The sequence below is a fragment of the Branchiostoma belcheri genome, unplaced genomic scaffold (genome assembly GCF_001625305.1).
Source record: "Branchiostoma belcheri isolate BF01 breed outbred unplaced genomic scaffold, Haploidv18h27 scaffold110, whole genome shotgun sequence".
In the NCBI taxonomy this organism is placed as follows: Eukaryota; Metazoa; Chordata; class Leptocardii; order Amphioxiformes; family Branchiostomatidae; genus Branchiostoma; species Branchiostoma belcheri.
The window spans coordinates 232,117-244,427 of record NW_017802492.1 but is presented as its reverse complement, the minus strand read 5'-3'; the positions used below and the strand labels follow the sequence as shown (position 1 = coordinate 244,427).

Genomic DNA, 12,311 nt, shown 5'->3' with positions numbered 1-12,311 from the left:
TTTTTGTGGGATTATCCTATGCGAAAATTCGCAATTTTGGGCATTAATTTTGGAGTGAAAATAATGTTTTTTTCCGTTGATTTTACCAAACTTAAAAAGGTTAAAGAAACCAAACTCAGCTTGTCTTGTAGCTGAAGAGATACCCTTTCGTCCCATATACAGTTATTCTCCTTCCGAATTATTCCACGCCAGAGACGGTCGCTAGATTTGAGGGTGTGCAGCTTCGAATAGAGGCCCCAAATAAACTGGGGTGTGCCCCCTTAAAGTATTGTCTGTCAAAAAAGTCTGTTAAGATGGTAGAATTTTTACTGGTGTAATAATAAGAATCTTCAAAGCTTCAATTTTAACAGAAGAGAAAGAAATTGTCAGAGAATGTGTATTGTACATGTAAGAAAGCTAACTACACTGTAGATAAGGCCATGTTGATTTGATTACATGGATGACATCCGCGCGTGCATGAATTTTCCACCATTTCCAAAAAAAAAGTTTTCAACCATACTCTAAATTGTACAAAACAGTAGCAAAATGAGCAAATATATACCGTAAGTTGCGCATGCAAAAAAAAAATATTTAAAAATGATACCAGTATCACAGAATGCCAAAATCAAACAAAAATGTACAGAAATTAATTTGAAGAGTAGATTATTCACCAAACCATACTCTGTGTCATTTGTTAAACCTTCATGACCACGTACATTTCATGATGAAAGCAACTTTTTTTTGCAATACTTTTTTTTTTCATTCCCACGCGCCCATCAGTTTTGGCGTTCCCAGAGGATGTCATCCATGTAATCAAATCAACATGGCCTGAAGAAGAATTCTGCAATTGTTGAAAATTACCTTTGACATTTTCTCTCCTGACTGTTTAGCTTATAGCTGGCTGTATCATGCTGTACTTCCAACTGGGCTGGAGCGCTGTGATTGGAGCTCTTCTCATCATCATCATGTCTCCTGTCAACTACAAAATAGCAAGGAAATCAGAGGAACTTACCAAGACTAAAATGGTATGTCATACACCAATAAATGCAGTGCATAAGGAACTACATTTGTGAGCATTGACATTGTATCAAAAATACATTTTAGGAAATGAAAAATGAATCTTAAACTTGCAGTCAAGCATAACAGTAACTGTAGTTGTAATTTTGTGGGTGTAACGTTATGTTTTGTTGTTTTTTTTCACAATTTTTTGCAACTGTTTCTTGCAGGCTGCATCAGATACCCGTATGAAGCACATCAATGAAACTATTCAGGTAAGGGTTTGCACTTCATTGTCACAGATGGAAAAGTCATCCGACCTACCACGTTTTGATGTTCGATGCTCCATGTTTTGATGTTTGATTCTTCATGTTTTGATATTTGGGAACACTTGCACTTGCTTGCAATTCTACCGCGTCCAGACCGTTTTTTCCATCCCAACCAGTCTGGACCGCTTTTTCCACCCCTCCTAACCGGTCCAGACTGGACCGTTTTTTCCACCAACCCTTCACCAGATATGTGTATATTCTGACCATTTTGGATGAGTAATTGTTTTTGTGGCCTTTGTATATATGTCATTATCTACATGTTCATACAGGCTATCAAGCTACTGAAGCTTTATGCATGGGAAAAGATGTTCAGTGAAAAAGTACTTGATGCCCGGAACAAGGAAGTTACAGAAATGTACAAACGAGCTGGCTGGGAGATCCTCACATGTAAGTAGAACCATACTTTGATACTATGACGTTTCTGATCATAAACTGAAATTGTCTAGCATGTATCTGAAAGCTAGCATTCAAATTAATTCCCGTCAATGTTCAGGGCAATGTTCTAAATGCAGTTTCTGATATTTTCCAGCATTCATCACGCAAGCAACTCCAGTGGCTGCTACACTCATCGTGAGTTATTGACTTTAAGGCCACACCAATTTAATTTGTTGGTTCTCGGATTCGCCTCTTTGTTTTTTTCTGATTTGCAAAAAAAAAAAAAATTTGATTCTGGTCCTGAATCAACTGAAAAATGCTCATGTTTTGCCCCCCAACAGTTGAGGAAAGTCCTTTTCTTCCTAGTTGTTACAGTTTTCCCATCTATCATTGCAGTGGTATGATTAAAAGTTCAAAATTCAATGTTTAAATTTTAACCCAGCCTTTTGTGTTGACTTCATGGCTCATTTTGTAGCATTTAAGCCTATAATAGGATGCCTAGACCTGTTTTTATTTTTTATTTTTTTCGCCCTGTCGCTTCATATTTTTTCTGAAAAAATCCGAGAACCAACAAATTAAATTGGTGTGGCCTAAGTTTAAGTAAAAGTATTGAAATTCAGTAATCACTAACTATATGACCAAAATACATGTACATAATTCTTGAAACAATTTCAAGCATTATAGCCACATACAAAAATACTCTTAAAGGCATCCAATGCAATTTTAGAGTACAAAACAAAAAATATTCTGGATGAGGAAATCTGTCTGATATTGAGACATTTACTACCATTTCTTTTGTCATCAATTCATACCTGAAGCGTTTCAAACAGCCCTAAAACAAGCTACGTGAGGCGTCTTTTTATTTCTTTATTTTATTTTATTCACATTTATTTTTCGAGGATTAGGCAACAAGTTATAAAACTTTTCTCAGCCCTCTCCTCACACATAAAAGGAAACAATAAAACAAATTTAATAATAATAAAAAGAAGAAGAAATGACAAAGGTACATAATGAGCTGGTGTCTTTTTATATTTTGGGTACCACCCATAAATAGCTTGAAGCAGCCTACGATACAAAACAATCAACCGTTCTCCGTCAGCGACATTGCATTTTTGCCTGACAGATATCAGTGTGTTGTAGGACAGGATTGATTCAACCTACTACAAAGTACCTTAAGAGAATGACCAGAAAATTCACTTTGAAAATCCAGTTGTGGTGCTCTGCCTTTAACAGTCCCTGTTTTGCAGTCCTTCGGTACTTACGAGTTCCTCAACAACCAGCCGCTGACGGCGGCCAGTGCCTTCACGTCGCTCTCCCTGTTCAACATCATGGCCTTCCCGCTCACCATCTTCCCCATCCTGATTCGCACCGTCATCAACGCAACCGTGGCGACCAAACGGATGAAACCGTTCTTCGAGTCCACCGAAGTCGAGGAGCTCGGGAACCTGTCTCGTCCTGACATCCACGCGGGCGACGGCGATGAAGGCCAGAATGGAATGACAGATCGCCACATAGTCTCAGTAATTATTATGTCCTCTTACGTCTGTATACATGTACATATCAAAAATAAATGCTGCATTATTCAAACATGGTACAATAACAACAATATGAAGTGGCAATTGATATTTGTGAATATTTGCTTTATGTAACCACATAGGCATATATTTATTTTATATTTATTACGTTAATATTGTAAATAATTGACGACAGTTTTTTTGATAACTTTTTTTGTTTTTTTGTTTGAATTCTCAACCAACATCTCATAGAAACACATTAATTTTACTTGTCTTTGAGGGGTGTTTGCTTTGATTCTTAAATCAGTCAAATTTAACTCATTGTAGCATTTCTTTCATATGTTTCCTTTTCGTCTTTTTATTACATCATTAAACCTTACTCCTTGATGTTTCATGTGGTATCTGCAATCTCCATATTTCCAACAGGTACCAGACGTGAAGGTAGTGACGAATTCCAAGAAGGACCTGCATGAAAATGAGAGCAGTGTGGAGCTGAAGCAGCTTGTCCGAGGGCTGTCACATACAGACATGGCAGACGATGTGGCTATTCAGGTCTGTTCAACTTGTTCTTCATCTTAAGGCCATGTTGATTTGATTATATGGATAACATCCCCTGGGAACCCCAAAACTGATGCGCGCGTGCAAATAAAAAAAAGTTTTGCAAAAAAAAAGTTACTTTCATCATGAAATCCAGGCGGTTATAAAGGTTGAACAAATGTCACGGAATATGGTTTGGTGAATGATGTACTCTTCAAATTCATTTATCTACATTTTCGTCTTTTTTTCTTTGATTTTGGTATTCTACGACATTAGTAATATTTTTTTAAATATTCTTTTTGCAACTTATGGTATATATTTGTTCATTTTGCAACTGTTTTGTACGATTTACAGTATGGTTGAAAACTTTTTTTTTTTTGGAAACGGCCGAAAATTCATGCGCGCGCGGATGTCATCCATATAATCAAATCAACATGGTCTAACCGTATACTTGAACATATGGTTCATTAATGGTATGGTTATTTTGTACATGTATACTAACTTTTGTATCAATGCAGTTTACCTTCTTAAATGTTACATTTTTTTTTCCTTTGTAGATCCGTGATGGCAACTTTTCTTGGGAACTAGAATCTGACAGTGCAGCACTCAGTGACATCAACCTAGGAGTACAGAAAGGTATTGTATGTCAAGTTACTGCAATGGACTGCATATATGTGACAGACTGAAACAACAAACGTTGTAGAACAAGTTGCTATGGTAAAGAGTCTATTTGTATCTTCTTTATAGGTTTGGTGAATGACACGTTCTCTATTTTAGCGTGTGTAGTCCAGTGGTTAGCGATCCTGCCTCTGGTCTAAGAGGTTGGGAGTTCGAATCCCGGCTGTGGTCTCTCACCCGACATGCACGCTACTGTTTAGGGTCGCAGTCCTTAGGACGGGACGTTAAGCCATGGTCCACTGTTCATTGTGCTTGTCGAAAAAGAGCAAGGGGAATTTTCCCGGTACAATGAACCTGTAAATACTGTACATAGCGTCTGTCTTCTCTGTCACGACCAGTGGAAGAGTTAGCTCTTCAGTGAGGTAAAACTGGCTCGAGATCACTTTCTTTCACTTTCTTTCTTTCTATTTTGACATCTCCCAAAAATATGTGTCAATGAATATTCTTTCTTTGTACAGGAAAGCTGACCGTAATTGTTGGACAGGTGGGAAGTGGGAAGTCCTCCTTGTGTTCAGCCATTCTCGGAGAGATGAGAACTCTTTCTGGACAAGTCCTGTGGGACAAGTCAGTATATATACCATTCCTCGTTTCACCAAACATCTATCAATAATTCTACTGGCAATACTAAATTATAAATTAAAGAGTTTCACAAATGAGTAAAATGGGTTTAAACATTTTGAAATGTATTTTCTACATTGGCAAGAGCATACTGAATATGAGATCAAGACCTGGTATATGCATTTGATTAAATGAACACATGAGCAAGTGCAACAAAGAGTAAGTGTAACCATATCTGGCTCAATGTTTAAGAGAATCAGTCTATAGTTCATGTAATGTTAGTAATACACTTCAGTATGTCTTGGATCATTATCTTTAGACACACACACATCATCTTCAGCTTACAGTGTGGAAGATCAATGCTTGGTCATAATCATTTATTTGGGCTAGTGGCCATTGCTCAGCTTTCAAAAGTTGATGAGTAACTTACTCACATGTATCTTTATCCAAAAGGGAACACAACAGTGTGGCATATGGAGCACAGAAACCTTGGCTTCTCAATGCTACCTTGCGGGACAACGTGACCTTTGGACAGCCCTTTGATGTCTCTAGGTAAATTCTTATTCCATTATGTTATGACATACATGATTAGCACACTCAGTGTGCGTCTGATATATATTACATGTACATCTTTCATAGAGTTGGTATTTGATTGAGTTTTAAAAAGAGACTACACAATTCAGTCCAGGCATCCAACATCCTGAAGCATATAGAAGAAAAATGTGTTCAAAAGGTTTAGATGTGCTCAGATGTGCATATATGTGTACAACATAGTTCAACAATAATGTACTATGATGAACACAGATGAACTTTCATGATGATGTACAACAGAAGTTGACCTCTGAGTCATGTGGTATCAGTAGTCATGTCTTCACGCATCTAATTCAATGATTTGAACTCTTTCCTAAATACTCACTGTTACTTTATGTTTAAATGCCATTAGTTACTACATTTGTAATATTACAAAATGTGTTGATTGCCATTTATTACAACTTTTTGTTGCTGCATGTTTCAGGTACCAGAAGGTGATCACAGCCTGCTGTCTTCAGCCTGACATCGACATTCTCCCTGGAGGGGACATGACAGAGATTGGAGAAAAGGTATAAATCGCAGTGACTTACATGTTATGAGAACATTTTGTGCAAAAGGCTGCATTCAGTGTAACTGTAATTGGTCTTATATAATATAAAATGCCCTTGTCGTCTCTGTATTCTGATCACATTGCCATAGGATGTACATTATGCTGTTCATGCAGATGTTGGTCTTGTTTTTCTTTGTAGGGAATCAACCTGAGCGGTGGCCAAAAACAGAGGATCAGTCTGGCAAGAGCACTGTATTCAAACAGTGATATTGTCATACTGGTGGGTATGATATGCTAAAATTAATGATATTTCAAAATTATAATTAAGTCGTCTAGCCAGTTACTATATTTGTCTGCTTTTACTGACTGTCATATTGGAATTTGTCATATTGTTCTTATCATTAGTTGGCAAGCAGGTACATGTAGATCATTTTCTAATTATGTATTGAGTTGAAATCTGCCATGATGATGTCTTTGAGACTCAGGGAACATTCATTTGAGTCCAAAATTTGAACAGACACATCAAACAAATTCAGCTCAACTGTAAAACTCATATTTTTAAACGTTCGTTCCTTTTGTCCAATGTGATACAACAGGATGACCCACTGTCAGCTTTGGACGCCCATGTCGGGGGTGACGTGTTTGAGCACGGCATCATGGGACACCTGATTAACGACGAGAAGCGGACCGTGATCCTGGTCACACACAAGCTGCAGTACCTGGAGGAGAGTCAGTATGTAAGTGGTGATTTTGTTGACCTCCACAGAAAGAAAATTTTTGCTATTTCTTCTTATTATTTTCCAAACACATAAGGTCAATGACCTGGACCAGACGTTTGTTACCATGGTAGCTAGTGCTGTAGCAGACACCCTGTGGTGTTGGATTACATTATGTACATGTAGCAATTGTAGGACAGAGTTGGAAGTGGTTGTCACAAATAATACATGTACTAGACATAGATGTGTTTGAGCAAGAATTAACAGAGCAGTGGTTTGTTAGGCTAATCCATGTTAAGGTAAACATTATGCATTTGTTACCTTTCAAATGTTACCTTTCTAGTTTTGTTTAATTGTTTTGTCTGCAGAACTTACTGCAACTGTGCCAAACCTGAATTTTTCACTGTTTTCATTGGATGTTAGTCAATGTTCACTTAGCGTAAGAATTTTGTAGATGCAGATAGATGGTACCTGTTGTGCTGTTGTTGAAGGAATCTTAAGCCTAATCTAATGTGTGATTGTCATAGGTGGTGGCCATGGAGAATGGCTGTATCCTGGCCCAGGGAACCATGGATGATATCCGTCAGTCCAACCCAGAACTCTGTGACAGCTGGAGGGAGATTGTTGCCAAAGGCATCCGGGAGATGCAGGAAAGGTGAGCATTCCACTCGTTATCTCCTCCTTAAAAGCAGGCACATTCAGTTACTTTTGCATAAAGCTATCAATTTAAAAGATAGTTTTAAACATTGTTTAGACTCTGAGTTAGATGTTCAAAGGATAGGTGAGATGTTCAAAGGATAGGTGTAACAGGTCATTCGGTGTGATATAGCTAGCTGCCGCTGTGCCGTGTGCCTGCGAAGATGGTGTGTTAAGCCAAAGGGCTTGTACCAGCTATACAGATACAGCTACATCAGATGACATACTTTTATGCTTTTGCACATGAGTGTAGATGTTGTGTTGACCTACATACATGTATGTAAATCATGATTGTTGTAATTATTTTGTTTGTTTCTTTTTGTTTGAACCTTTTTTATTCAAATTGACCTGCAGGCTGATTTTCATTGAGGTCATGAGGTAAGGGTCGGACAAAATATATCAATTAGATAACTATGATTATTATAATGATAATTAGATTATGACTATAAACTTATTACCAGAAGTGTCATGTCATTGTTTTCCGCCACTAGGGCAAGAACCCGGACTGTCTCCAGCGGCAGTGCCAGTGGTGAGGAGGGAGAGGACGAGATGTCAGCGGAGGCAGAACGAGCCGCGCTGGTGAGGCAGCTGTCCCGCCAGCAGTCAGTCAGGTCACGCACCACGTCTTTTGTGAAAAAGGAGGGGAAGGAAGATGAGGAAGATGAGGAGGAAGAATTGGACGAACAAAAAGGTAGATAGGTTTGATAATAATGAGTTCCATTTCCCATATCTAATTTGATTACATGTAGGCCTTAGGAAAAAGATGTACATTGTATATCCTGTTTCCCGACCGACCCTAGAAAAAAGATTTTTTTTTGTGGATCCCTGCAAGGGGCATAATTTTTTTCAAGCTGCCCTTTTCTAGCTCAATGATCTGACACCTGAGTGATGAAATGCTGTACAATCATTTTTCCAACATTTCCAACATAAGTTAAGTGTCCTCATGCAAGTTTTACTTGTATAAGTAACTGTTGTATCAGTAGAGGTTGACAGAGTCTAAAGAAACAAGAAAGATAAAAAGATAATCCCTATCTACCAAGCCCTATTGTTTTTAGGACTGAAACAGGAAACACAGTAACTGTTACATTTTTTCCTAGGCCTTATTGAATATCTGTATGAGACCACGTACTGGTCGAATGTCAATGACGATGAACAATTTTGATGTTGATTTATCAATGCAAAGAGGAGGAGATGGACAAGTTGAATGAAGAAAAGGGTAGGAGATTTCACTTTGTCGCTGTCATAAGAATATCATTGACAATTAATACATTCAATCAATACCTATTTAATCATGGTTATATGTCTTCTTAAGGGTTTTACAATGTATATGATGTTCATATATGAAGAAATTGATCAGTGTTGAAATGATTGATTTTTGGTGATTTTTTGGTGATTTTTTTAAATTGAAGTGTGACTGTTTGTGCTATTTTTCACCAGCCTCAAAAGATGAAGAAGAAAAGAAGGCGGGTGAGTTAAACTGAAGCACAGTGTATGCATGTCATGACAGGGTTACTGTGCACCCTGGTTCTAACCATGCCATGCATGGTGTTTCTGTTCAGTCTGTTTCTGTTTCAGTCTCTCACAGGTGGTAGTGGATCTGAACTGCATGCATACAACTGCATGACTGTGGTGCTTTCTGTTTCCTACCTTGTATCACCATAATTCAATGCTGTTTCATAACCCAATACTTAGGAGCACATCAGATGGTGTCATGGTGTCCTCTTTATACCCTTTTGTTACCATTGCAACTTGCATGTTGCCAGTTGTGCTGTACATTATATAAAATTTCCAGTCTTTTTGGTTTGACGTAACATTTATGATTTTGCCTTCCAGTCTACTAACCAGCATGGAATGAAAGTTCAACACAAAAAATCTGTCCTAGATCATTCATTATGAAGTATTGTGAATACAGTGCTTTTCCTGAACATTCCCAGCATTTATGCTTGTTCAGAGTTACTAATTTTAAAGTGTTTGCAGCTTAACTTCACATTCAGTATGAACTCAAGTCAACTTTTCGAACAAACTCTCAATGGGTGGTCTGGGGCAACCACAAAATCTGTGGTTTCTACTAATAACAGTCTTACAACATGACCATCTCTTTGTGGTGTGTCATAGCAGGGTTCGAAATACTGGGTGCTATATTGTGCACCTTAGTGCACCCAAAATTGGAGCTGTGCACCCAATTTTTTCGGTAGGTGCACTGGTGCACCCAAATATTTTTGTAGGTATTTTGTACATATTGTATATACTATAGTATACAGGATATTCTTGGCATTAAATGTCAGGAAAATTATAAGACCTATCTTTGCTGTAGTCCTTGTTTAAGATTTTGAAGTTAGCTCCCATTTTAGTTTTAAGCTCAGAAGAGTCTGTAAGATCTGTAATTAGGTTTTGTTTTATACTGTGCACCCAAAAAAATTTTTTTGCACCTAATTTTTTAGGTTGGATGCACCAGTGCACCTATTCTCAAAAATGAATTTCGAGCCCTGCATAGTTAGGTTTGCATTCTTAATTGGACATTGAAATATTGCACAAATCCATGTAGCTGCGGAGGGGAAACTGGTTGAAGAAGAGGGGCGGTCTGTAGGATCAGTCAAGCTGCAGCACTACCTCACATACGCTGCTGCCTGTGGATCCATCCTTGTCATCTTTCTCCTACTCTCCCAGGTACATTCATCCTCATGTTGCTTATTATACTAAGTACTGTAGTTCATTTTACGGTAGAGAAAAATGGAGGTGTTCACAGTCACTGTGGTAGCAGGTGCAGTAAGAAAGGCAGCAAATTATTTGCTATTACGGTAATGATAAGTTTGTGGTACAGAAGTGAACGCAAAAACCTCAAACACAACAGTACTGTGAAAAAAATTTGGAGTTTTGGTACTTGTGGTCTCACAAATAAGTTACCTTTTAATTTGCCCTACATAACTTTCTTAGCAATTACTTTATGTTGTATTATATTGTTATTATTTTATTGTGTTTGGGGTGCATTGAAAACCGCCCTCCAGGGCGATATGTTCTCTGGTCAAATAAGTAAACAAATAAATATGCTTGGCATAAAGATTGATAGTTTCATTCATCGGGTTACAATTGGATGGCAATTAGGTAATGTTGAAAATGAGAGCATTCAATGTACATACATGTACAACTGATGCAGGTATGTATTATTATGTGTCTTTCCTAAAATGAATGTCTCTTTCTCGATGTCCCACAGTTGTCCAAGCAGGGTTTGCAGGTGGGGATTGACTTCTGGCTGTCTTCCTGGGCTTCGGCCTCAGCGGGCAGCACTGCACAGCCTATGAACAACACAGCTGGCAACCAAACATTCGGAAATGCCACACAGGTGAGGTTTCCAACCCTGCTTTGATCATGCCAAAAAACACTTACTCGACAGTTAGTCAAGCAACTGGATATGATTTTGGAAATGGCCAGACGTTTCAGGTAGCATTCACTACCTAAAAAAGTCATCAGTGATACTGGAGAACATCTCAAAAAAGCAGGTTTACAAATGTATATTACAAGCACAAACTACATGACATTAATTGATATGCTTGCTTTCATTGATATGCTTCCTTTGATCATTTTCCCAGTGTGACATTATAATTTTGAAATCCGGGAATAATTTCATCAGGTTGATTTTTAAAAAATTAATGATTAGATAGGAAATATTCACAACCACCTAAATGACAGCCAACATTTCAACTGTCTGTAACATCGTATCTTCATCAGGGCTTATTCTGATAATAACAAATGGTTTAAGAGTTTGCTTGACTGTGAAAAGCCTTTGACTATTTTGTAGTAAGAAATCAGTTATCAGTATTCTAAAAAAATATCATTTTCCCCCACAGGCTCCTCCAACCATAGATGTTGACTATTATATCAAAGGCTATACTGGACTGTCGGTGGCAGCCATTTCTGTAACAGCTTTTGCGTCGGTCATAACTATTCTGTCCATGATCAAAGGAGCCAAGAACCTACACGAGGCAATGGTCCGGAACATCGTCCTTTCTCCAATGCGGTCAGTCAATGTTTTTCGTATTATTTAGTATAACAGCAGAACATCAACCCACAGGACAGAGGCAAATGGCGGGCTGCCAGCATCAGTGTGAAAGCATATCTAACCCTGGCCTCGGATGTTTGGAAACAACAGACAATAAACCAGATAGGGAGTTAGTGTGAGTGAGGAATAATCTGGCAAAAGATTTTAAGTTATTGGTATATACTGTAGGGGTCTACGGAAAAACCTGGGTGCCTGCCAGGCCTGACGTGCTAGCAAGGCCAGATATCCTGGCCTGGCAGGCACCCAGTTTTTTTTGTAAACCCTATTCTGTAGAGTTTTTTTGAAAAGTTGGAAACAGCAAATGGTAGTAGATGCTGCCACTTGTAACTACTAATTTACCAAGTGATTTAGGGAAACTTTTACCATTAATGAAGCCAGCCTTGGTCAAGTACAAAACAGTGCCAATCTAAAAATGCCACTGGTCTGTTTCTTCTCCCAGGTTCTTTGACACAACTCCTACTGGTAGGGTGCTGAATCGCATGGCAGAGGACACTGCAACTATAGACTTGGTAAGCCCATCAAAGTCATGCTTACCAGAACAAGGCAAAGCTTAACCCTAGCAAAGAATTTACAGTACATAATGCACCCCTTAACTGGGATTAACAGATGGCATTAACAGATTCCTAGCTGTAAGAGAATCATGATCACTTGGTTGTAGTACAATTTGTACATTCCCTAACACAACCATGTCTCTCAACCAAGTCCCCATTAGAAGTCATGTCTGAATGAAGACCATCATTTTAGATTTTTGCCCCACTAGGCTAAGCACAATTCAAAAAGTATATAATATACTGG

At 38.3% G+C, this 12,311-nt stretch overlaps 1 protein-coding gene across 1 annotated transcript in view; it reads left to right on the top strand.

Annotated features, from left to right (window-relative positions):
• The window catches only part of LOC109487122 (ATP-binding cassette sub-family C member 9-like), a 36,922-nt gene that overhangs the window by 14,538 nt on the left and 10,073 nt on the right, over window positions 1–12,311 (top strand). Inside the window, exons 11-28 of the mRNA XM_019791093.1 lie at window positions 870–1,004; window positions 1,206–1,250; window positions 1,574–1,691; window positions 1,834–1,874; window positions 2,927–3,199; window positions 3,620–3,745; window positions 4,288–4,366; window positions 4,867–4,972; window positions 5,420–5,518; window positions 5,982–6,066; window positions 6,247–6,327; window positions 6,644–6,784; window positions 7,291–7,418; window positions 7,951–8,150; window positions 10,005–10,126; window positions 10,671–10,799; window positions 11,305–11,474; window positions 11,956–12,025. Of these exons, the coding sequence (XP_019646652.1) occupies window positions 870–1,004; window positions 1,206–1,250; window positions 1,574–1,691; window positions 1,834–1,874; window positions 2,927–3,199; window positions 3,620–3,745; window positions 4,288–4,366; window positions 4,867–4,972; window positions 5,420–5,518; window positions 5,982–6,066; window positions 6,247–6,327; window positions 6,644–6,784; window positions 7,291–7,418; window positions 7,951–8,150; window positions 10,005–10,126; window positions 10,671–10,799; window positions 11,305–11,474; window positions 11,956–12,025 (2,148 nt within the window). The remainder of the gene's footprint in view (window positions 1–869; window positions 1,005–1,205; window positions 1,251–1,573; window positions 1,692–1,833; window positions 1,875–2,926; window positions 3,200–3,619; window positions 3,746–4,287; window positions 4,367–4,866; window positions 4,973–5,419; window positions 5,519–5,981; window positions 6,067–6,246; window positions 6,328–6,643; window positions 6,785–7,290; window positions 7,419–7,950; window positions 8,151–10,004; window positions 10,127–10,670; window positions 10,800–11,304; window positions 11,475–11,955; window positions 12,026–12,311) is intronic.